The sequence below is a fragment of the Anas platyrhynchos genome, chromosome 2, assembly GCF_047663525.1.
Source record: "Anas platyrhynchos isolate ZD024472 breed Pekin duck chromosome 2, IASCAAS_PekinDuck_T2T, whole genome shotgun sequence".
NCBI lineage: Eukaryota > Metazoa > Chordata > Aves > Anseriformes > Anatidae > Anas > Anas platyrhynchos.
Window position 1 is genome coordinate 93086680 of NC_092588.1, and position 26697 is coordinate 93113376.

Genomic DNA, 26697 nt, shown 5'->3' on the forward strand with positions numbered 1-26697 from the left:
CTCCCACGCGAGGGCCTCTAGGTCCTGGTGGTTCCTGCAGCTGCTCTGAGTGGCTTCAATGCCGCAAAAAAGCTCTGCCCGCCTCGATTTCCCGCTCCGAGAATACTCAAATACTCAAGTCAAGGAATTTCTCAGAAAAGTTTCCAGGAGTAATTTCAAATGCAAAATACACATCATTATAGAAAATATAACCAATTAAGGTACATCAACGCTCTAACTTTCCTAATCCTTGATTTTTATGCAATGCAAGTGACTAGCACTGCATTTTATCAATGTATATTTTTAAACCGTTTTATAGGTGATTGCTTAAGCAACAAGACTTCTTTAATAAGCAGCACTTAGTAAGAGTCTTCTGGCAGACAACAGCAATTACAATGCAATATATAACCATTACTGCTGCCCACGTTGCTCTGTTCTGCAGCAGAATTTCATTTTTATCCATAGAAAGTGTCCCACTTCCAAACCATTGAGCATACTAACACGTTACTAAGGTTTTGGCAAAAGGTAATTATTATAACAGTTTGTTATGTATACAAAGCAGTTCCCTTTTCAAGGCAAACTATTTCAACAAGTAAATAGTATACTAACTACGTTGCTAAACGAGACTAGAGTATGCTGGAGATACTGAAGTCCCAGAAGTAAAATAGTGCCAGTATGAACTGGTACTCTGGCCCAACTTGTAACCCTACTCATGTAATCAGTCACCTGTGGCTTTCATTAAAAACATTCAAAATAAGACAAAAAGTCACATTACTTTAAACATCTTACAAATTTTATAAAGTGTTATTATACATTACAAAAAGGCTTTCATCAATTAAAATCTATAAAACACAATGTATAATACTCTTTAAATAAAGATTATCTATATTTCAATCTGTACAGGTAACAGCTTATATCAAAACTTTATCAAATAGAAGAAAGCTCATAATTTTCATACCTATCTAATTATAAGTATGTACATTGTCACAAAAACATTTGTGTGTTTAGAAATGACTATTCTTGTCTACAGAAATATAAAGAGATACTCCAAGTACCTCCCCTGATGACTCAAAGAGTTGCTGACTCAGGAGAGAGTAGGTTTACAATGGTAATTTAAAAACACCAATTAAAACCTCTTAAAATCAGAGAAACCGTGTTCTTATTTTTCTGAGTATTCCAGCTCAGAAGAATGACAATGTAAATTAACAGGGAAAAAGAAAATGAAGACTGGATAGAAAAATATCCCTGAGATAAGGCATAAACACAATTACTCTTCCTACTTGCTTGTTTCTTTGGCTTTTGATTACTTTCAAGATACCACGTAGTTTGAAAGGAAGTTTGTCCTGTCATAGGTTTTATCAATTACACCATCACAAGACTGGTAATTATTCTGACACAATACAAGTGATGAAAAACAATAGCATAAGTTCCTCTTTTTCTTCACCCTTTTCCCATTTGACCCCATCCCTTTATTCTTCTTAATAATTGTAGAATTTTATTCTAAAATTAGACAGCTAGAGGATAGAAGAGCTACCTGCATATTATTTCTAATTTCCCATATCTTTACAATTTCCCGTATCTTCCTTTTTTTCTTGATATTTTTTTCCAGGCAAGTTCTTCAAAAGCCATTCTTTCATCTTCTACTTCATCTTCCAAGTCTCTATCATGTACAAAGTCTGTACAAAAAAACCCAAGAAATTAATGCCAAATTGAAAAATGTGACATCTTGTTCTCTTAACAGCAGAACAAGCTACATCACTACAATTTTATATTTCAGTGTAATATCTTCATATGTGTATAATCATGTTTAAGAAGCATTAGGTGTATCATTAATTAATATACTTAGGAACACTGCTAGAAAGGAGTGACTCCTAAGCCCCTTGCTGCATTACATTGCCCTTGTTACATTGAACATCTGTTTCTATTGTCACGGTTTTTGATTTTTTATTTTTTTTAAGAACGTCTTCCTCTCTCAAGGTTCAATTTCAGCACACAATACATTTGCTTATTGACTTCAGAAGAGGGAAAGAGCATACAGTTACTTGTAAGACTGTGAGAGCACTCCCATGCAGTCTTAACTATGTCTTTCTTGGAATAGGAAGGTGTTAACACTTTTTATGCAATTTTTGCAATTCTATACCACTTAAATATGTGCTAAACCTTAAATATACTGGAGGGCAAAATGAAGCTTTAAACTTGTCCTCAAAGAATGTAATAGATTGCACCCAAGTATGTTGCTTTGTTTTACACCAAAAGTGAAATGACTAAAAAAAAAAGAAATCCAACAGCATGTATTATTATTATTATTATTATTATTATTATTATTATTATTATTATTATTATTATTATTATTATTATTATTATTATTATTTATCCTCCACATAAATCTTAAAAAGCAAGTTAGTTTTATTAGGAAGCTGATTTTCAAGAACTTGGGACCACAATGTTAACTGCCAATAAATGCACTCTTGCAGCATAGTTGGGGAACAGCACTAACTTACTAGGAAAGATGAAGATAGCTTCTCTTCTGTTCCCTGGCCAAGTTTCTATCCTGAAGACTGCACCTGAACCATAGGTACATGTACCTCTGTATGCACACACACATGCACATACTTCGTGCACACTCAGATCCGCTGTGTGCCAGGAGAGGGGGCTTGCTCCATTTGGGCCACCCTGCAGCCAGGTGTAAGTCTCCTACTCTTTTATAAAGAGCTGCTGAGGGAAGTCCAGATAACTCGTGTCTTTGCAGAGTTCACCTATGAAGTCTCTTGTTGCCTAGAGGGTGAACATTCACAACACCGCTGACCCGGAGATTAAAGTGATGCTAAGAGACCATTACCAAACAGTGACCTCTAGGGGGCACAGAAGTCTGTGTAATTTGAAAACATACCTTCCTTAATCCTATGCAAATCCATTTTCTTCAGCCATTTATGAGCCTCATCAATTACAGCAAACAATTTGTTGGCACGTTTGGTTATTATTTCTTCAGCTGAAATGAAGCAAAGTTAGCATTCTGTAGGAACACTAGCTGAGAGATTGACAGCCAAACATGGTGACACAGAGACATGCATGATGCTGATGCAAAGCTAGAAGTCCCAGGTTCCAGTGATTTCATGTACAGAAAAAATTCACTACCATGCATAAAGATGCATGGCACTCCCCAAAATAATCAACATTAATAGCACTATAAGGATGGAGAGATGAGCTTCTCCTGTCATGCTGTCCCTTTTTGGGGAAATAAAATTCCTGGCTTTCATTATCCTTCTGAAATTCCACATGTCAAAGAAACACAAGGACCCAAGATGTTGCAATCCTTTTTCAACAGCACCATTAAGGACATGAAAAGCACTCTTTATAAAATGAGGGAAAACTAGTCTCAATGGCAAATCATTTCTGTAAATATACTTCTACTGAGTGGAAAAACAAGGCAGCATTCAAAGAACTGTCATAAAGAAATCAACTATTACTCAATTCAATCTACTACATCCATTATATCATCCATTATACCAGTGAACTGCCATGGTTCACTGAGCAGAAACCTAGCTAAGTAATAAGAAAACTTTATTCATATAAAAAACCCTGTCCATTAGGAGTAAAGAGAAAGCTTGAACATTAATGTAAAGACCACAACTTAATGGTCAGTTACAAACATAACATATTGCACTGATCAGAGCTGAAGAATATTAAATACTCTAGTTTTTCATTACTGTCAGCCATCATGGGCAACGTGACAACTTGACAGGGTTGGTGGATTTCTACAACTAAAGCCAGTAACAATATTTTGATTTAAGATGTCACTTTCCCACAGCAAGCACCCTAAACAATTCTGCTCCTAGGCTACTCATTCAGTGATTCAATTTCACTTGAAAAAATTATCATAGAATAATGCTTTCAGCATGTGAGAAAGAAATCATATATCAAAATAATGATAAATAAATACAATATATGTATTTGCTAAGTACCATAACTTACTGAACTTAGTAACACTAGTTTTTCCTTTTAAATATTTTCTTACGGTCTCAGTACCTTTCCCCCTCAGCTACCTGACATAGCACTTTCTTGTTTCTTTCTACCACATGAAGATTTTTGAATGGAGCTTTGTCTAAAAGGCTGGCCACAGATGGCATATTAAATTGTTTAAAAGAAAACTGATAAATCCTACCTTCAGCCCAGGCTTTTCTCTCATAGATTTCCTCTACCGCATCTGAAATCATCTTAATATTCTCTTTTATTTTTCTCTGGTGTAATTTGGGGCCTTCTTTATATGCTAGATGTTCTTGGGTACAAGCCTTTTCTGTAATGGCCTCTACTATTTCCAGTCCATCTTGTATTTTTGGATCTATTTCTCTTCTGAAAAAGTCAGCATAGTTTCTGTAGGCAGTGCTATTATTTTTGTGTGCATCCGTGTTTCTGTGCTCTATATAACTTTCACTGGCCACGATAACTGCATTTCTCTCCACCTGCAACTTTTCTTCCCCGCTGATGTCTGTTGGTGTCACGCTTCCAGGAGCGTCTGCTTCCATGTTTTCTGTTTGGCTGAAGTAGTTCTCAGCGCTCTGGATAAATCTGACTCCACAGAGGTCACACTGGGTTTGGTCAATATCTGCTTTTCTGAAGACTGCTGATAGAAAATTCTCTCTTCCCATGGCAACAGGCTCAGCTTTGGAGCAGGCCTTCCTTTTCCACTTCATGTACATAGACACAAAATGGAAAACATGGCGCAGCTGGCGCTGAGCAGATGCTTTCTGCTCTTGCTTCTGTTGCTTGCTGAGTGCAATCACTTCCAGGGGATCCTTTTGGTCATCTAAGCACTGATTGCTTTCAAGTTCCTTTTCTATCTCATCAGCATATTCTGTCTTATCCAAAGAGGTTATAAACCTGTCAAGGTTTACAGTTTCATACAGAATACCTCGTGTGGGTGGATGCCCCTGAGCGTACACAGAGTCCCACTTCCATCGGCAGTCAACTAAGTACTCTTCATCTCGCTCTGTCAGAAGCTCTTGCAGGCCTACAGCAATTTCTCTTACATGTGTAGCACCAGCCACTTGTTCCACTACTTTTAGCAATCTTTTAGGCACTTTAGAGGGAAAGTTTTTTCTCATTGATTTCAGCATTTTCTTTATTTCAGGGAAGTGTTGGTATAAGAGATATTTACACGTAGAATTCTGCACCTGGTCAGCATTCAGTATCATCACTAAGCACAGCACTATAGTTCGCTCAGCTTCCCCTGAAGTTATGCACTCAGGATCCTCAAAAGCATCCAGAATGACATGGAACCTCCCATGAACTCCACATAAAATTTTTGCTAGATAACAGAGATGAAATCTGAAATCCTGTTCAGCTGTATATATGTCCTTTGGTCTATACTCTTGTATAATGGAAAATGTCTCTGTAAATTCTTTTTTATAGTCCTTGCTTCTGAACAAAAAATCCCAGTAATGAATAAGAGCAATGTAACTCTTTGGAAAGCACAGAGTAACGTTCTTGTTGAGACGCATCAGGACAGCACAACAGAGAATGTACTGGAACTCCAACATCATCACCGTATTTCCTATGCTTGGAATCAGGAATCTTGTGCATTTCTTGACCAGGACATTCATAAAACGGAAAAACAGTCTTTTACAGTTTTCTGGGTTCTTATGAACATAAAATTGCTCAAATGAATTTTCAAGAAGTCTAATGAAGCACAAGTGTGTTCCTGTATTTTCTGTATTTTTGTCAGGTAGCAACATTCCATGTCTGCCATCTATTCCTTTGATCTCTCCTCTGTGATGTTTGCACTTTGGGGAGTCTTTTGCCTTTGACAAAGCAAGGTTTAGCTCTCTGTTATAATCATCCTCTTCCTCAAAAAGAAGTTTCTCAAATTCTTCAGGATATCCTGAAGATAAGAGAAAAACCTTCATGGCACTTAACCACAAGTCACTTGACTCTCTTCTTGCCCTTGCATCTTCATTTTGAAATTTAAATGTAATATACTCATTCAACACTGCTCTACAGGGTTTGGAAACAATGTTACTGAACACCAGTATTTCTTTGCATGCCTTTGGGTTTTCTGACAGTATTCTCAAATGAAAATGATTAGGAAAAAACATTTCTAGGAGGGCTTTACATGATGCATATTTGTCAGGAGTCAAAAAGTCGAAGCTTTTGCACTGACTCAGTAGCTCTTCAGGGAAAGTGCGTGTGGCTTCCAAGAGCAGTCCATTTATTGCTGCCAGATGCATTTTACATTGAAATACTGTCCTTGCTTCATGGCGCAACAAGGGCGTATGTAAATCCTCACAGGTTTCACCTTCACAGTTCAAGCCAACAATGAACTTGCTACAAATACCAGGGTAATGCTTCTTCCGTAACTCACGGATGATAGAACACAACCTGCTTAGCAAGTGCTGCTTCAAAGCTGATTTTACATCCTCTGTGCTTACTGAGAAATTACCTTTTGTCTTCCTCTCTTTTAGACTTGACTTGTCTGACAAAAACTTTAGGATGGGTTCACCTTCATTTTGAGACACCTGGCAACAACTGTCACCTGTTGGAACAATCCCAAAATAGGCGAAGCATGATTTCACCATATCTTTCTCTGCATTGGTGGCTGCTTTCTTCAAACTTTTAACCAGACCTAGAAGAGCTATTAAGCCACGTGTTGCCTTAAAGAGGATGTCCTGACTTGGAGCATTGCAGCGAGATAACACAAAGAGAACTTCAACTGCACCAGCAGAATGATTCAGAGATAGAAACTGACAGTATGCGCTGTTCAGCTTTGCAAAGTCTCCCTTCAGAGCTCCCTGCAAAAATACAGCTTCAGCAATCCCAGACTTCTGCTTAGTTTCTTCACAAAGCTCAAGGGCTTCTCTTAGCATGCCCTCTCTGTCTGCCATGTCCAATTCCGAACAGTGAGTCATATCAGCACGGGCTGCAGCAAGCAAGCAAGATGCACGGAACTCTTTTATAGTTGTGAGGTTGGCTGCTTCCCGAGCAAACCCGTGTTGTTTCATTAGCTTTGCAGCTTCTTCCTGCCGACCTTCTCTTTTCAGTAAGTCTGCTGTTTGGCGCAAGCATCCACGAGATTTCAGAAACTCAAGCTGATCCTCTATATCAAGTTTTGAGAGGACCCGCATCATTTCCTCAGTTTTGTTCATACTTAGGTACTTTGCAGCTGCTTCCAAATACAGCTGGTTTGCTGTACATGGAAGTTTGGAAACCATTTGTCCTCTTGTATTCAAGATCTCTTCATATCTGAAATAAAACATACATCAATTTACTACCATGGATGATGAACCTAGAATGATTAACCTAGGTTAGACACGGAATAACTATTATTTTTTATTTTTTTGTTAAGTCCCCCAAACATGAAACAAATAGCTGTCCCAAGAAGCCCTTCTTTTTTAAAAGGCCAACTATTTCAAGCACCATGCCTGTCAAGCAAAAACCAATCACATCATCCTAAAAGACCTACAAAAAGAATTTAGTGACAACATAAGGATGCCTGAAACAAGATCATTAAAATTTCTGGTATGACCAAGATTGCAAGGTTTACAGCATTAGTGAATCTTTATCCATGCTGTCATAATACTACTTCCAATTATTTTAACCACATTTTGCCAGTGATAATCTTCCATTTGTTAAAGTAAGCTTCAATGTTGAGTTGTTCTTTGTATGAATAGAAGCCAGAATTAAATAAAACAGAATATCAATAAATTCTCCACAGGCCAACATAGATAATACCCTGTAAAACTTACATAAACCAGTCAGTTTAGAGAACTGTTTCAATTTTGTTGTATGTCGCTACATATACTTTGCTACCTACCCAGTGCCTGTACAGAGTACCTAGCTGCATCTTTCAAAACATACACTTTAAAGCACTCAGCTATTAATTATTTTTGTCTGAAGCCAAATTATTAAGATACACCCTAAGCCACTCTTTCAAAAGGGTTCTCTCCTGCATGCTGAGAATGAGTAATTTTTTCCTCATGGGTAAGTAAATTGTTATAAGCCTATAATTACTATTTTCTGATGATAGTGATGGGAGTGCAGATTTTAGTACCTTTACTGATAAATTTGCATGAATGATTTGGGGAGGATGATTTTAAAAAATCATTAGTTGGTAAGGTGAGTTTAATGCTTGAAGTTTTGGACCAAACTATCTCTACATATTAAACTAGCTTTAGTCCTCTAAAAAAAGTTGCCATAGCATAGGAATTATTAAATATACATCACAAAGGATCTCAGTGAATGTGTGTACTTATTGTAGGCCTTGCTGAAAGTCTAACTGGTGTATATATTAGTAAAATGTCATCAAGTTATTTGTAATGAAACGTGTGGCCAATTAATGAACTGTTTGCATAAGAGTGTTCCAATGAGGTCACAAGGATGCTGCCAGATGCAAAGTTCTGTCAAAAAGATACTAATAAAATCAGTTTATCACGAACAGTGTGAAATGGTTCTTAATTGTCCTGAGTGACCATGGCAGAGTTGGTAGCTCATCCCAGAGACTGCAACCGACATTCATCTTAGAGAGGCAGTATGAGTTGGTCATTTACTTCTTTGCTCTAAGTTAAAAGATTTTGAGAAGCAAATAGCTCAATTGCCACAATGACTACTGTATTACATACCACATATCTAATGGTTATACACCTGCAGAAGTCAGCGACAAAGTGACTAAGTCCATGAAGTATTAGAAAAGTAGTATTTAATTTCTGTTAAACATTTTGATATACTTAAAAAAAGGACTGGCCAAAAAAATGTGCATGACTAGTAATACAGAATTGGAAAAATAGTGTAGTTTTCCTACGAGGCTAGGAAAATTAAGCTAGTCACTGCTCAAGCAGTGACTATAGTGGAATGCTTTGCCCATGTTATCAGGACCCCAGTGAGAATTCAGACAAAGTTAATTTAACTTCATACGAAACCAATCACCAGCCAAAACTCTTATTAAAATTTTATGGAAAGCCAGCTGCATTATGCCGAAGTTGGAGATAGAAGATAGAGAATTATTTTCAATGCAGTCTTGAAAGGTACCTTTCAACTGCCTTTGCTGCTTCTTCATAGAGCTCCTCCTGACAATACATCTTAATTGCCAGACCAAACTCCTCAATTTGTTCATAACATTCAGACGCTTCTTTGTAGCACTGGATTTTCTGATAGTATACTGCAGCTTCTTTCATCTGCAATGCAGAAGTCAATAAGGAAACTGAAGTACTCGAAATATCCAAAACTACACAGATAGAATAAATTTAGTAATTCCATCATGTAGGTGTTTTATACAAAAGCACACTCTAATAAAATGTACTCTAAGTTTTTAATGTAATCAAATACTTAAAGTAACCATTATTAAAACTGAACAGATTTGAAAAAAGCCTTCAAAATAATTGTGTTGGAAAAACTAGAACATAAAATTAAATATATTACAGGATTTCCAAAGTACTTGCTATCCTCTGCCTGCTATTAAAAAAAACACTACACATGCTTCTGTTGACTTGCAAATTGCTCAAAATTCAACAGTATTAAATTAAAACAGTTCTATCTGCAGAAAGGGAACCTTCATCTTGCATCTCAAATATTTTGGAAAAATTACTTTATATTACACTTTGTCTTTTGGTGGAAATGCACTGCAGACAGAAAAATTTAAATACCCGCACAAGCTTAGAAAATTTTTGTGAGTACATTGCTTAACCCTTGCAAGTTTCAGGGTTTCATTTAGGTGGCTGTAATCAGCATAGCTACAATATCAGAGTATTATATGAATGAAGTAGCAGGTAAAATTTCATGAATCAATCCGTAATCGGCTTTCAACTGCAAAGCAGAAATGACTGGTGACATTTGAGGAAAGCCAAAGAAATAAACTTAGACTATATAATTGCATCATCCTCCGATTCATTGCTATTACAGCTGTTCCATGACAAATGCTTCCTTCTTGAACATGTTTCTCTTGAATGGCCCAGCTTAAAGAGATGTTTTAGTTCTACTACCATACCACAGAAAGATGCTATTATCTTATGAATTCTGAAAGAGATCACCTTTACAAATTCTATAAACATGTACAAATGCCAAATCGGAGGGAAAAGATCTGTAGCAAAATGAAAAGGGATAAGGAGAGGATAGGGTAAGGATTTAATACCTTTCCTAACTTTTTACACAGTTCTGCACAAAGTCGGAACTCCTTCGACTGAAGCAGGCATTTTAGTGATAGCTTTGGTTCTCCACACTCCAAATAAGTTTTTGCCAATGTTATATATTCCATCTGCTTTTCCCTGCAGAAAGTAAAAAAAGAAGTTAGTTACAGTAATTTTAAATGATATTTAAAAAATACGGGACCTGTCACTGAATCTAACCATATAACCATTCTATCATCATATGTTTTTCCCACTTAAACTGAGGAGGTAAAGCAAATAAGCAGTGGGATTAACTGGAGTTGAGCACTGCTGATGGCATATGCTATCCTATCTATATCCAAGAAAAAAAGCCTCTTGAGGTAAAGCAAATCATGTTGCATCTCTCTGACATAACCAGAGAGCTGACATAACCACAGGACATCTTTTCCCTGGGTATCTTCCCCCCACGCACCCATGAGGTGGCACCTTAGAATGACACCCACTGACATGCATTTATACTTACCTGGGGCTGCTTTTCTTCAAATGCACTTTGAGAACAGCATCATGTGCCAGGGCCAGCTTTGACTTCTCCGATGCTCCTCCCTTTTGGTAACATTTGGCTGCCACCTGGGTGAGATCATACACAGCATTCACACACGTGCATCCAACTCATGGCTTATCACATATATGCAACACTTAATTTTACAGTCACTGTAACAGAAAACAAAGACTGGCAGAGTGCCTAGAAGAAGGAAAAGGAAAAAGGTAGCAGAATATTTTTAGGACAAAAGGAAAAGCTATGAAGTCAGTCCACATGTGGCTATATCATAATTAGAGTTTTAATTAAAATGTTTTATGAAGTGATAAAAACAAAATACCTGGTAGGCTGATGGCACAAATAGTGGTTTGGACAATTATCCAAAATGCATGTTGCATGTGTGCTAACTGGTAAGTCACTAGGCACACCTGCCACGTAACAGTATTAATAAAAGCTAGGAAAACCAATGCATGCAAGGTTAAATCAGAGAACGTGGAAAATTTACTCATGTTTTTAGCTTACCATGCCCCTTCTGTAATACATTAAAGAGAATCACTGAAAGTTAGCCAGGTTCCAAGCAACCACTGCTTAATTATCATCTTCCTCATTTTGCCACACTGTATTTCTTTATTGTATCCGTTAATTTCATACTTCTATTTGGAAATCCCATATTGCAAGCCACTCTTACAGCAGCAAAATTCCCCAGATTATTTCTTTTTATGTAGCAATGATACACAAAGATCAGATTATGAAGAAAACAGAACAGCAGATAATATAGCTACTACATTTCAGTTTTTTTTTTCAATTGTGTGCTTATTATCTAAACCACTTTCTGTCCACATAGGAAACTTTCCCTCCCATCCCCCCCAAGGAGAGAAAAAGACTGTCTGTATAGTGGCAACTCAATAATCTTTGCCTTCTTATAAATATTTTCCGTAGAAAAAAAATGTGCTGCTTACATCAAAAAAAGGAATCTTTCCTTTTGCTATCAAAAATAGTATCCAAAAATTTTATTTGCTTCCACTCCATTAGCTATCATGCCAAATTTGGACTGCATAAACTACAAAGTCAGCAAATAAAAGTGTGTAAAATATCAATGTTCTTTAAGTAATAAGGGAATTAAACATAATTTTGCTACACATTGTCCATAATTCTTAATGTAGCAAACTCCCTCGGTCTTACATGCTGTTCCTTAGTAAGTGTTTTGTATCCATCCCTAATTACCGACCAAAAAAACACAGAAGGCTCTGAGATCGTCACCCAAGTCAATATACTTCAAATAGATGCCTATGGTAATGTGTAATGGTAGTGCCAAGAATGTGGTTTAAATTCACAAGTTCCAGTCAATTCATATTGTTGCCAATAACTGTTTTTCCCAGTCATCTTTGATCTGTACATATTAAAACTTTTTCTCCCTCACAGGACTGCAAATTTCTGGGTTGTGAATTTAGGATTACAGACAATAGCCTTGCTCTCCCCACTTCTTCCAAGTTGTTTCCAGGTTGTCTGTAGATACCTACAGAACTATAAGCCACAAAATACAAAAATAATAGAAAAGCTTGCTACAGAGCCAGTAAAGATTTACAGACAGTGTTATAGAAGTAAAGAAAATAAGAAGGTTTCAAAATAGGCAAGAATCCTTATTTCAGCATATGCTATCACATGTTCCTACCTCCCAGAACTGATGTTTAGCATAGTAGTCTCCCTGTGCAATCCATTCTTCTGGGGATGAAGTTTTAGCAAACATGCTGTCATCTAAGTCTAGGACAGTGGAGGAAATCATTTTATGTTAGAATAGATAGAAAACAGTAACCACCTGCTATGGACAGAAGCTAAGCATCAATATCTCCTAATATTCCAAATTCTGTATGGTTTGTGCTCACACCAGTAATGGTAACTGTGAGTACATCTTATACCTCCCAACCAGCACTGGAAATAAACAAGTTAGGTCTAGTTTTGAAAAGCCTCTAAAAACAGTGTTTATTTTTTGGACAAAACTTTTGAGTAAATCCACTGTCTTTCTAGAAACCAAGTCCTCTTATTTGATTAAACCCCCTTCAGCTGGCATGGTATGACAAGAACCACCTTTATTACTGTGAAGGAAAAAAAAAAAATCAATGAATTAGCAATGAATTTATTTATTAACATATACAATTAATCTTCAGAGCCCAAACAAATAAAACCCACTAAAACAAGTGGAAATTTGCAAGCGTGTTATCAATGCATACTGTTAGAAGGACCAAAGAGCTTAACATTCTTTATTACACAGCCTGAAATCAAGACAGCATTCAGTAGGTTGTCCTGTTTCAGAGTCTTTTAAGGAAGTTTTATGATGCCTTTACCTTTATTTTCATCTGTTTTGACAACCTGAACAAGTCCCCTTTTGATGAAGTACTTAAAAGCTGGAGCCCGTTTTTCACTATTTTCGTCAAATATCCAAAGATTGACCCTGGCTCTTGTAATGGCAGTATACAATTGCTTCAGTTCTCCATTCAGCATCTGAAGCAGAACAAGAACAACAAAATCAAAATAAAGTAGAATAAATACCAGATGAGTTAAATTATTAGAAAGCGACACACTTTGCAGTTTTAAGAAAACAGCGAATATATACAGTGAATAACAAAAAATGTATCTTTAAGCAAGTCTAAATATTAAATATGTGACTTTTAAACTACATAAGCAATTGTCCAGATAATTTGCAAACTACTGCTACAGCAAACCTAGCAGCAGTAGGTCTGACTGTCCATCTTGTTTTGAATCACTTGCACATGCAATCACTTTTTTTTTTATTTTACATTACAATTCTGAAAATATCTGACTCAATTGATCCTAAAAAGTTTCCTTAATTTTAAGGGGATGACAGTGATCTGAAACCAAACTAAAATAATAATAAATAGCAAACCAGCTTGTCATTGTTTAACTATGGTAAAAATACCTAAAAGTCTAATGAGTTGACTTCGTTTCTTAACAAATTACATTCACAAAAAAGATCTTTCAAAAAAATCTTTAAACTACCGAAAAGATAAAACAACCTCAATAAACATGTAAATACAGGATGAAAGTATTTCTTGAAGAAATATCTCTATTTCTAGGAGTAGATTCCTATTCACCATGTTATGAAAAACTCACCTTGTACATTTTTACATTAAAAGGAGAAGGTCTCTTTTGCAAATCAGTAGCATCCTCTAAAGGCACTTCAATTAGCAATTTGCTTCCTACTTGCATATCTGAATCCGGAACATAAGAAGAAATGATCTTCCATTCTTTGCCAGCCTAAAATGTTAAAAGAACTAGATTACTTGTATACAGTAATCACTACTGCCCATATATGCAAAAGACAAGGTCATACATAGGTTGTGACCGACAAACACAGCCCCAGCTTAAAAATGGCTTAAAGGAGACAAGCAAGAAAAATTAATGATCTCAGGGAAGAACCTAAAGAAAGACCATCAACTGCCATCAAGAAGGCTAACTTCATAACTTTTGAGATACAAATCTGTACCAGGTGGCCATCAGGCTGAAAACACAGAACAAATTAAGAAGAGGTACATCTGGGACTTTATCTTCGGCAAACAAATCATCACTAGTGTTCGTGTAAATGATGATAGGGTGGAGCCCATAAACAAAACAAAGGGGTTGAAGCTGTGGAGGTGGATCTATCAGTATGACACACAGGCCTATTTCTCACCACGACTGTAAACCGGCAAGAGAGCTCATCAGTTATATGATTAATTTATTGAGCTCACAGTGCAACAGCAGTGGTCAGTAGTGCTGGTCTGAGCCAGGGGGTAGAGTATAACTGACCAACACACACTGCTACTTATAAGAAGGCCCAGAAATGACCAAAAAAATATTTGTGTGGGATAAAAGAGCCTGGTCATACTGCATTGGACTCCAGCATATGTATCTGTGAGTAATATCTCTGGAAGTGCACAAACATGCTTAAATGTTTCAGTGTGGTAGCAGATTTGTGTTGTACACTCTCAAGCCATGCAACAAGCATCAGCTCCTAATCACACCTTTCTGAAGGTTTCTGATCCCCCCACAAAACTAACAACACAGAAAATTCTAAGTACATTTTAAATTGTTATGCTAATTTTATTCCCTTTCAGACATTTTATGGAAAAATGATTACAAAGTGCCAAGTTTGTGCCAGAAACTGAAAAATACTCTTATTACGGCTAAATAAGCTATTTTTTACCCCTGTAGTTCAGAGACTCAAGCAACCCGATACAAGTTAGTCTTCTTTGTGAGAAAAAATACAGAAAACTTGCAAAGTGTATTTTGCAGTTCTGATTGCAATAAATCATCAAAACATTCCTAAGCCTGTTATGGATTACAAAAAGATCAATTTGGTCAATGGTTTGCTGGATTTTAAGGATTTGGCATTTTTTCTTTTTAGTTTCTTCATTGAAATTTGTCTCTTAAAACAAGACTCATTCTAAACCTCATTTCAAACCCAATAAAGACCAAATCAAATGAGTTACAAAAAGCTACGTATGCTGTCTTTACAACAGTTCAGAGATTCTCCTCCTCAAACCAGAAAACTTCAGTGTGAGCGTCTTCCTTGCCTGCTTGTTTGACTCCTCAAATCAACTCATTAACTCATGACTCACATGAGGATGGAAGATTTATATGAAAGTATTTCTCCAGGCTTGGCATGTATTAGCCTAGCTAAGTTAAAATACTCAACACACTTAACTCTGTTTTCTGCTATTAGTTCATTGTTTTTCTGAGCACAGCTCGCATCACCAAAAACACATCGACTTTGAGAAATCTATCATGACAACCAGTATTGCACTGTGCCTGAATCACAGTAAGCCACATTCAGTGTCACTTAAAGCAAGCACCTTCATTGTCCCTTCACCTCACTGTGTCTACTAGCCTCTATGAAAAGCCACCAGCAATTTGCTCTAGTTTTCTTTTATACAACTGTGGTTTTCAGTTGCTGAAAGCCACATCCGAGACACTGTTTTGAGGGCTAGAGGCAGAGGGCACCTGCAAGAGATGTTCACACTAAATGTGAAGTTACCCAACAAGGCAATTGTGGGAGTGTACAAGTCTCTGTAGGCATGCTCAGTAAGGATACTGCCTATTACCTGGCCAGGATGGGTCAGTGATGATCCAGCAACACTGGGGCTGCTGTGCCTGACAGCTCTTTGTGAGAAGCCTTGAGGACTGTATTCCCCCTGACTGACCACTCTCTCAGACATATGTTTTGATTTTTGGGTGTTCCTGCGGGGAGGCAGGAGTTGAATTCAGTCCTTGTTGGTCCCTTCCAACTCAGGATATTCTATGATTCTATGATCCCCACCAGTTCCAGAGCTACCTCAACCTCCGGAGGGGCAGGGTCTGAGCTACCTGGAGAACTACAAAGGGGGAAAAGGGAATAGATAAAAGCGACAACACCTCCAGGAAGGAAAGCCTTCTTCATTCAAGGTCATACTAGGGAAGATGGTCTCTGTCATAGACTCTGAGACCCTTCCAAGTTTCCTAACAACTCCTGAGCTAGACCAGAGTGAGTTTTCTGGAATTAAGCTGTGTATGGCTATAGAGCATGCTTCCCTCATCACACACATGCACACACTACTTGCTTCTAAACATAGTTGTTTTACTAAGCTTTTAATTTAAAAAAAAAATCCATTTCAACTTATCTGGGGCTGGCAAATGATTTCAAGTCTACACACTAAAAAAACTGCACTGTGAACATGCAAAGCAGGGGGTCTAAGGTGATTTTTTCAGGACCCAGCACCCCAGTATAAGGTAAAAAGTATGCAAGAATGGTGGACTGTCACACTTATTTCTCTGACCTGAACAGAGACCAGGAGGGACATGTTGCAAGCTAACAGAATATGTGGCAGAAGTATGCATGCACACCTGCTGTTCTGTGAACCCCAAGGCTCTCCCTGAATTGGCAAGAGACAATCTGAAGGAAAATGTAGCACTAAGGGAAGACAGGTTCTCACTTCATAAACCTATGAACTATATTTTTTACTGTGATGAAGCCACCTGCCTTAAGAGGAAACTGAATCCTTTTCCAGCGGGAAAGACAATTAGATCACATGTAAAATCAACACATTAAGGAAAAAAATGTAGAATATGGATAAGAATTAAATACCTCTGAGTCTGTGAAAAAGTTGTAAAGGAGTACGTCATCAAATTCCAAGCCCTTGGCTTCATAAACTGTCAGTACAAGTGCTAAACTGAGTTCCTTCGGTATTTTCTCCTTTGCTGTTTCGTTTGCAACTAATATTACCTAACATAAAATATATTAATAAAAGGATGTGTTAGAAAGCAAAAAATAACAGCCACAGGCAGAAAAAATAAATATGTCAAGATAAAGCAAGAGGTTTCTCAAAACCAGACAGGATTTAACACAGACATTTCAGCACACTACGCAAAGCTGCCCCTAGAAGACTGACAAATGCATGGTACAATGGGACAGATGCAGATCTGGTGTATGAAAATTTGGAGTTAGATAAGAATTGGACCAAAAAAATCATCTGATGCAATGAAGAGCAGGAAGAGCACGCATTAAGAAAGAATATATAGGACTGTCCATAATGTCTTTTAAAGTGATCATTTAATTAGCAACAGAGCTAGAAGAATCTGCGAAAAGCTGTATACCTAAGAAAACCAAACCTGATGTGCTCCAAATTCAATCGGTTGTGTTTTCCTTTTATTGCCCCTCAGCAGAATTGCTAGGTCACTAAAACTGCAGGACTCCAACACTGTAGGTTTGGGTCCATCAAAGAGACCACAGTCCTTTGGAAGCCGATCAAAAGATTCTGGGAAATAGCACTGAAGCAAATCAACCACTCCAGATGCTAGACGGAGAATACCTACAACAAGCAGAATATAGATTTTAAACTTCAGTCAGGCTGCCTCATACTCACTTGCAAACACACTAAAAAGACTGTTAGATTTTTGAAAATCAAGAAATATGACAAAAAACTACTAGTCAGAGAAAAAAGAAGCTGTAAGGTCCACCTTGTTTCTACTTAGGCCTGCATAGATCTAAAACATGCTACAAATACTTAGCAGTGTCCTCAATAAAACGAAGGTCATAAACAAAACTAATATGAAAAACAGAAGTAGCTCAATCCTGCAAGATCTAGCAACTTGAGGATGGAGCCAAAAAAGCATGCATGATTACTTTCTGTTAGGTTTTCATTTACATCAGATATAGACAAAACATGCAGTAAGCATGAGTGTTTGAGAAGTTACTATTTTTCAAGTGTTCATTTTTGGTTTTCCAGTTGAGATGTCACAAAAAGCTAATCATCTAAAAAAAAAAAAGCCCGCTTAAAGATGCTTTGAATTAGCCAGTAGAAAACTTCAATAATTTGTGACATCTGAAAAGCACTGGCTGAGATAATAAATTTGTTACTCTACCTGAATGGGACCTGTAGTTCTGGTACAATTGATATATCCTTTTTGGTTTTCTAACACGCTGCTTCTTGTTTATGGAGTTCTTGCTTGCATAATGGAACAGTGACCTCAGATCACTAAAACGAAAAGCAACTCCTTTCATTATGCTCTGGGCAGTGTCACCAGTTAGAAACATGGCATTAGGATCATTGATGCATTTCATTAACAGCACTAGCTCAGCTTGGGTGAAATCCTGAATCTCATCACCATAAAACTCATGGATGGACCATGGCAGCTCACTGAGCTTTGACAGTCTTTGAGATAAATTATATAGCAAGTCTTCTTCATCAAAGTAGCTTCTCTGAGACCTTATTTGCTGATAAAGATCGAAGAGGCGATAGATTTCACTCCTGTCTTCTGTGAAGTTTGGTGATCTCTTCAGACCTAGCTTTTTGTACCCCTCCTCAGTGAGCTTACCCCCAGTGCAATTCAGCGCCTCAAAAGAGCCTTTCAGAAATGATTTTATTTCTTTCCAAACCAGTGCAGGATTGTACAAGCTTTTACCTTTCACCATTTTTGGCCATATTTCATTTGCAAATACATCGTAAGTCACAAAAGTACGAGGGTCACTTTCCCTAGAGTGTGCATCTGCAGCTCCTTCCTCATCACCATGTTCCACTTCAGCATTACCTTCTTCATTCTCATCTTGCCAATTTGGCACCACCAACTCTTCCTGGGGACTCCAACCAACAATGGTTCTTTTAAGGCTTCCATCTTCATTCCTTGGAAAAAATGGGTCAGGCATGGATGCATCCAGTAACAGCAACAACTGCTTGGAGGTGACAAACAGTGGGAAATTTTCATCTTTAATATCTTGTAGCCTATGAACACTTGGTTCCAGAGGCCTGAAATGACTGGTTATCTTAGATGATTTGCTAAGTTCAATGAAATTCTTCTGAACTTCCTGGCACAAGACAGGATTTTTTGTCACAAAGATCTGGTGCAGGTGCTCCAGGCTGTTCAGTGTTTCTGCACTACACACATGGTCTTCATGGTCATCACATAGATTTGTGTCTCCACCAGTTGTGTCCACAGGAACCTTTTCATCCTCACTGCCTTGCACATCACTCACCTGCTCCTCACTGGAATCATCACTGTCTTGTTTTTCTCCATGCTCTTCCTTCTCTAACCTCACTTTTTCAGCTTCACTGCACTGCTTCTGCCGCCAAGTTTGCCTTGCCAGCAGAGGACTATTTGCCATGGTGGATCTTTCCCAGTACAAATAGAATTTCTTCCAAAGCCTATACAAGCAGCAAGTTGTTTTCCCTGTCCCACTTCGCCCAATTAAAATGATTGGTTCTATGGGCTTTGGATTGAGGTTAATCACTGCATGCTCCAATTCCCCCACTCGGAATGGGTATTCAACAGCAAAATGTACATCATTTATAATGTTAAGTGCCATGTTAGTACTGAAGCTGTGGAATTTCATTATATTGTATTCCATTTCTGCAGCACTGGCTGGAGGGAAATATTCAGGGAAAGTATGTTCTTTTGATTTTTCTGCTTCCAGATCTTCAATGTAACAACGCGGAACATGCTTTTTTACTGTCCTGTTGTAGCTCTGATGTCCTTTATTGATGCCCTTGAGCTTCTTCCTTAAGATGCAGGATAAACCCCGATTGTAGGATATACATATGTTATCTAAGACACGTTTCAGCTTGCAGTGGTCAAGAACAATGGCCCAAATTCTGATAATTTCTGTGTAAACTCTTCCTGATTTTTCTGGAAGACCTTTTGTCTGTTCTGTCTCCATAATCTTTTCTGCACTCTCACTGCAACGAGGAGAAAAGTCAATCGCAAGTTCCCATAGCATTCTTGCACCTTTGCCCAATTTGGCTTCATAGAGCTGGATATCAGCTTTCAAATGTTTCAGTGGCTTCTGAAGAACCTTAGTCCATTCCCCATTGCCAAGATGCTTAATCGTCATTATAGTTTTAGTTTTCAGATAAGGAGGTACAGCTTTGCTGCTCAACGTCTTCAACGTTTCAGGAGTGCACTCTATTTCCCAGGTCATGTTATCAAACTCCTGCACATGTGCCTCTATATCCAGAATATCTCCTTCCTCTTCCTCTGGTTCTTCCTTCTCTCCATTAGAGAGGTCCATACTAAATTCTTGTGTTTCCATCTTTTTCTTCCAGTCATCCCCTTTTCCTTCAGGATTAATCACATTTCCACAAGGTTGTGATGATTCCTTTTTTCCCTCTTCCATAGTAGTCTGGGCTGAAAATGGCTTTTGTAACAGAGAATTATTGTTTCTCAATGTGTCACCTAATTTTAATTGCTGAATTAAAGCTCTGATTTCCTGCACTAGACTTTCCTGCAGAGTTAAGGGGTTCTTTATTTTTTCCATTTCCTGCTTCACCAACTGATCATTTTTTGTCTTTACAGAACATGAGGTTTTCACATCGTTATGTGTTGTGTTTCCAGATGGTGCTTTTAATAATGACCCAGATGAAGAACGTCCTGAGCTCTTCGTCTGTGATATGTCAGAGACAGGAGCAGACTTAGGTGTTTTAACTGACTGTCCTGCTATATTCTGCCGGTACTTCTTCTCTGACACAGCAGTTTTCCAAGCAAGTAGCAGTGGGTCATTTTTTTTAATTCTGTGCCTCACATCTCTTCCTAGTTTGTTTTTTATATTGAAGTTAATATCAAATTTTGCCAATGAATCCATTATTTTCTTAGTTTGCTTTAAAAATCCTCTCTGAAAAATAACATGCATCACTGTATCCCCATTCTTATCTTGTATGTTTGGATTAAGATATGGAAAGTCAGAAGGTCTTGAAGCAAAGAGATCAAGCAGATAGTTCAGAATGTTTAAACCAATGACATCTGGAAATGACAAAAAAAAAACAACAGTTGCTTTACAATGCTGCTTTGTAGGCCAACAAATTTTAATACCTTTTTTTTTCCTACAGTTACTAAACAAAAATCAATTTGCTTTCAAAATACAAATTCTACATTATATGTTTGTAAAATGTACCTGGTTGAAATATCTCAAAACAGCTTTTTCAATATTCAGGAAAAACAATACAGTGGCAGCAAAGCTCTAAAAATCTCTAGTGTTGCAACTGCTCCTGTAGCATCAGTCAATTTAATTCCTTATTCTAACATCCAGGTGCAGACATTCATTCATCTTCCAGCATCAGTTACCAAAAGCTGGTGGTTGTGGTCATGTAGACAAGCGGAAGCTCTGTGTACTGCTCTGGGGTCATCTGGTTCACTTTAATATGCTACCCTGAAGGAATCTGAAGCAGATAGCTTAGAGTTACTAAACTAACCTGTGGCAAATCCCAACTATTTCCTGATATCTGAGGGTCCCAGTGCAATTTCCTACAGGATAGAATTAGTCCAATAACTCCCTGAATAAAAAAATAAAGAATTCTACAGCTTTCTGATTATCATCCAGATAATATAAGTTATTTAATCCTGATAATACATGTGAAACATTTCTTTCCTAATAAAATTAGTGACTCAAAATCACTAGAGGAATTTCACCTCAACTCTGCACAATAAAAAAAATTAAAAGATACCACGTTTAGACTTCTAACTCTTCTGATTTAAAATCTATAGTTGGCAGTACCTACGTTTTCAATCTCTCTGAGGCCATTTAAATGAAATGTGTTTAAAAGTGAACAAATAGTGTTTTAAAATTTAAAATGCCTTTTTTCTTAACTTAAAGAAAAATCAAACCTGACTTTGGGGCTTAATTTGACAGTCGCTCTGAATTTCTTACATTTACATGTAAGCCCTACAGTTCTGCCACTCACTCCTCTGAACAAAACTTTGCTTGAATTACAACTGAAAAAACGGGAAAGAATTTCAGATATCACTGTCAGATTTCCTTCAAGGTACGCTGCCATCACCCTGCCTTTATATCCTAGATCCTTCATATTTACATCATTCTCACCTAGAACAAATTTTACAGGGTTTCAAAGAATTGTCTTTTCAAAATCAGCTCAAGTAAACAAGAATACAGTCACAAAAAAACAGTAAGTGATTACATTACAGCTGTCTGAATCCCACTGGTCACCTGAGCTGCCATTAACTTTCCTCATAGCCCCAGCCCCAGCAAACAAAATGTAGAACATCAGATTAATAAAGACTGGTGCGTATCCTCTGGTCTGCAAAGTTTGGGGGCTGAGACATGGCCAAACAGCCTGGTCTGCTGCCTCTACTATCACATCAAAAAAAAAAGCAGTGAAAGTGGCAGTGGACTAGACAGGGAAGAAATAAGATGTCTTCAACAGTTGTTGTGAAAAAAAGAATGATGCAAATCTGCTCGAGACATTTGTGTGCCCTAGACCCAGGCACACAAAAGCCTTACCTTTTTTATCAAAATAAATGTAAACTGCAGCATGCAAGGGAGTATCTCCTTGTGCAATGGAGATATTCTTAGGATCTGCACCCTTAATCAACAGCAAATGCACCAGTTCAAAATAATTCTTTTCCAGGCATATTTGCAATGGTATTTCAGAGTTGGCTCCAATCCCATCTGGCAGAGCTGGTATGAAGGACATGAAAATATCAGGGGTTAAATCTGATACAACAGATCTGCAAACTACAGAACATGCTAATCAGAAGATACATACTGATTGCAGAGCAGGCTTTTTTTTTTTTTAACATCAACCTTTTATGTGTGTCTGTTAAAGAGCTTTTGTCTATGAAAGTCTTCAAACCTCTGATCTTCCAATAATCTGAGCAACCAGTCCTTCCATTGCAATAGGAAGACAGACAGGCCAGAACATATCTTCAAGAAAGTCAGTGACTGAGTCAAACAAAGAGCTTCTTTGCAACTTCAGCCACTCACAAGGCTGTAGCAGGAATGTATGCCTGCAATTTATGGCTAGCATGAAGTTGAAGTGAAAGAGGGCAGAGTAATCCTAGAAATAAGCCTCAGGCAAAACAAGAAAAACGATGGCCACACTGACTACAAAAAAGTTATCTGATCATGCCCCCTAAATAACTGAAGTAGCCAATTACTTGTAACATGACAATGGACTGAACCCAAAGACCGTGGCTCACAGTTTCTACCAGGATAATATTGTGGCTTAAGACAGGGAAATTAAAACCCAAGAGAACTACAAGAAAAATGACCAACAATAATCCTTGGCCTTTTTACTTCCAAATCCAACTCTGACAGCCAAATTTCACTCGAAAAACAGGTTAACACTTATACAGAGCCACAAAACCATGCCTTTGTAGTTCTGGAACTATGTTGCTTCAAACATGCATAACAAAATATCTTTTAAGACATTAGTATTGCAGCTTTTCACCTCCATTTTCGATCAAGCATCTTATGAGGTATATTTGCTCATTCAATCCATCACACTGCTGGATAACGCTGCCAATGTCAACGTCTGAAAGACTGCAGGTTTTGAAGAGTCCTCCACCTAAGGTCTCTTCCCCACTGGCTTTCCCTGTTAGCAACAGCAAAACTTCATGCCACATTTGCTTCTTCAACAACTGTTTTATAAAGCTGTTAGCACAGGCTTGGGAGATGTTGCAAACCGCTCCTTTAGGGATTTCTGCAAGACAGTCAAGACAACATAACTTGGTTAAAACCTGACAAAATACATATCCACGTAAACAAATTTCAGATGATGAGCTCATTAAATTCAAAGCACACAATAGCAAAATTCTACATTCGCATCCTTTTGTCTTGATGCTAACAGACAAGTAAGTTTGAACACTTTGATTCATGATACTCATTTTTTTGTGCATATTCTGGTGGGTTTTAGATGTGAAACACAACAGTAAAAATAAGGAAATGCATATTGTTCCAGTAATATCAGTTGCATAAACAGGGAAGCAAAGGAAGAGTAACAACAGAACCTGCACATTAGCATCAAATACATTTTTCACAACAATGAAAGAAGGGGAGAAATGGGAACTCACTGTACCTTTCACAGAAGAAAGCAGTTTCAGAAATCCCTGAACCTCATCTTTCTTCAATACATTTGTGTTATGTATCCCATTTTCACAACTGCAGAACTTGACAAACTGTTCAAGAGCATCCAGGAACGAGTCAACTACAGCTCTGCTTTTATCTTCTTCTGCAAAACATTACAGAAATTGAAAACATGGTTCCTTGATGTCATGTGTTTAGCAGAGGACTGTAATACATTATTATACTTCATATCCCAAAGCATATTTGATACACTCAAATACTCTTTACATTAGTACCTCAGGCTGAAAATTGCAATAGTTCCTAAGTTGACCTGCATGCAGGCAAGACATTGCTACCTCACAGTGGCAAGACTTTTTAAAGTGACTAAGAACAGTGGCTTTCCAGCATACAATTTTGATCAGATGTCCTGAATTTGTCTGAATCCTTGCTGGCATTTAAGAAATAAGGCCAAAAAATAATTTGCCCATTTAATACTCAAAAAAACAAACAACTAAACAACAACAACACACAAACACACAGCAGAATGACAGCTATAAGTTTAAGAGATACTGAGATACTCAGGTAATGGACAATGGCAGATTTTAACACACATCTTAATAATAACAGTCCTCTTAAATGAAAACTAAGACTTGGTTTGACTTTCCTAAAATCTCTGAGGAATGTAGGTACATCAAAGATCAAACAAAACAGTAGCTTTACGCCTTAGAGCAAAAAAATAAACAGGGCTGGTCATCTTTTTAGCAACCAGGATTAACCCCTGGTGTAAAGCAGCACTTCATTCTCCAGCCTCTTGCTTTGCTTTAAGACCTACAAAGCTCCTGGGAGCTGTGCACTGCAGAAAGTAAATTGACCACAAAAGACACGCAGAGCTACCCAGAACACCAACTAAAGCAGTTACCACCACAGCAGCAGCAGCAATGCAAACTTCCTGAGAACCACTACGCTAGGACCTTCTCCAGGAAAAGGACAAGAGACCTCTACAGTAAAGAAACAAGAACTGTGGGAATCTGCTTGCCAGGCTCCTGAAGGTTCAAGTGCAATGAAATCCAGTGCTTTCAAGTGTATTTTGCACATAAGCCTACTGCAAACCAGAGAGATGGTCTAAAAGCTTTGCTTTTAGACAAGTTTGACCTGCCTGTGCAGTCTTTTGCTCCACTTGACATCTGCACAATAGGAGGAAGTTCTAGTTTGAAAAGGTTACGCTTTGGGCTAACACAGTAGAGTCCTGCTAATACAGATATTACTTTAAAGCTCTGGTTGGCTACTGCCAGGGAAAAAAAGATCAGGCACCAAGCCATCTCAGAAAGGTTATACTGAAGAAATGGTTTCAAGATGAACAAACATCTTGCTTGGGACTTACAGACCTTGTTTTAAACTGAAGTCTAAACCAGGACTTATCAAGGTCAGCTGCAGGACCTGCCTCCTGTTTCTGAACCTGAAACTCCTGCAGGAACATCTTGTCTAACTGGCAAGTCAGTTCTCACGTGGATGCTCACAAGTGCTTCTCCAAACAGCCTCCTAGAACTGGATCCTCTGCTGGAAATGTCTGTGGCACAAATACAGTCTCTTTTAGAGTTGTAAGAATCTACCAAGCTATAGTGCCATACTGCTAAGAAAGCACCTTCTTTCTGCAGGGACCCTTCATCCTTTGGGTAAGGAGTTCCTCATCTCCCATCTCAAAACAGGTCAGCATTTTTTCATACATGTTCATCATTTCAGGGCTTCTCTTTTTGGTCAGCATTTTAAAATATACTACAAATACTTTTACCAAGTGTTTCATTTGCCAAAAACTAAGGTGAAAAGGTCAAAACGGAAAAAGCATCAAAAAGATGAAGTTTCTATCAGAATCACAGAATCATCAAAGTTGCAGAAGACCTCCAAGATCATCTGGGAGGTCCAACCACCTTACCATCCCCCATTCCCCTACCGCCAATATCACCCACTAAGCCATGTCCCTAAGCACCATGTCCAACCATTCCTTGAACACCTCCAGGTATGGTGATGCCACCATCTCCCCGGGCAGCCCGTTCCAATGACTACTCTTTCTGAGAAGATGTGTCTCAGAATTTCCAACCTCATTTCTGTCCTGGTTTCAGCTAGGACAGAGTTAATTTTCCTCCTAGTAGCTGGTATGGTGTTATGTTTGGGATTTAGGACGAGAATAACGTTGACACCACACTGATGTTTTAGTTGTTGCAGACCAGTGCTTACACCAAGTCAAGGACTTTCAGCTTCTCCCACTGTCCTGCCAGCAGGCAGGCTGGGGGTGCAGCAGCTGGGAGGGGACAGAACCGGGACAATTTCCTCCCCTGGTGCAACTTGAAGCCATTCCCTCTAGTCCTATTATTAGTTATCTGCGAGAAGAAGCCAACCCCAGCTCCCCACATCTTCCTTTCAGGTAGTTGTAGAGAGCAATAAGGTCTCCTCCCTGAGCACCCTCTTCTCCAGACTAAACAACCCCCGTTCCCTCAGAGGTTCCTCACAGGACTTGTGTTCCAGGCCCTTCACTAGCTTCATAGTTCTTCTCTGGATACATTCTGGGGCCTCGATGCTCTTCTTATAGTGAGAAAGGGGGACGATCACCTCTCTGGTCCTGCTGGCTCCACTATTCCAGAAACAAGCCAGGATGCAACTGGTCTTCTTGGCCTCCTGGCACTGCCAGCTCATGTTCAGCACCCCCAGATACTTTTCCTCTGCACAGCTTTCCATCCACTGCCCCAAGCCTGCAGCATTGCATGAGGTTGCTG

General features: G+C 38.2%; 1 protein-coding gene across 2 annotated transcripts in view; it reads right to left on the reverse strand.

Annotated features, from left to right (window-relative positions):
* Positions 1-750: 750 nt before the first annotated feature.
* The window catches only part of TRANK1 (tetratricopeptide repeat and ankyrin repeat containing 1), a 49539-nt gene continuing 23592 nt past the window's right edge, over positions 751-26697 (reverse strand). For both annotated transcript variants that reach the window (XM_038174565.2, XM_038174567.1), the window contains 15 exons: positions 23943-24095; positions 23316-23567; positions 22367-22543; positions 18004-20871; positions 17251-17450; positions 16727-16864; positions 13738-13881; positions 12951-13107; positions 12281-12369; positions 10594-10697; positions 10097-10229; positions 8998-9143; positions 4142-7215; positions 2870-2968; positions 751-1655 (listed from right to left, as the gene is read on the reverse strand). In XM_038174565.2, the coding sequence (XP_038030493.1) occupies positions 1543-1655; positions 2870-2968; positions 4142-7215; positions 8998-9143; positions 10097-10229; positions 10594-10697; positions 12281-12369; positions 12951-13107; positions 13738-13881; positions 16727-16864; positions 17251-17450; positions 18004-20871; positions 22367-22543; positions 23316-23567; positions 23943-24095 (7847 nt within the window). In that variant the 3' untranslated portion in view covers positions 751-1542. The remainder of the gene's footprint in view (positions 1656-2869; positions 2969-4141; positions 7216-8997; positions 9144-10096; positions 10230-10593; positions 10698-12280; positions 12370-12950; positions 13108-13737; positions 13882-16726; positions 16865-17250; positions 17451-18003; positions 20872-22366; positions 22544-23315; positions 23568-23942; positions 24096-26697) is intronic.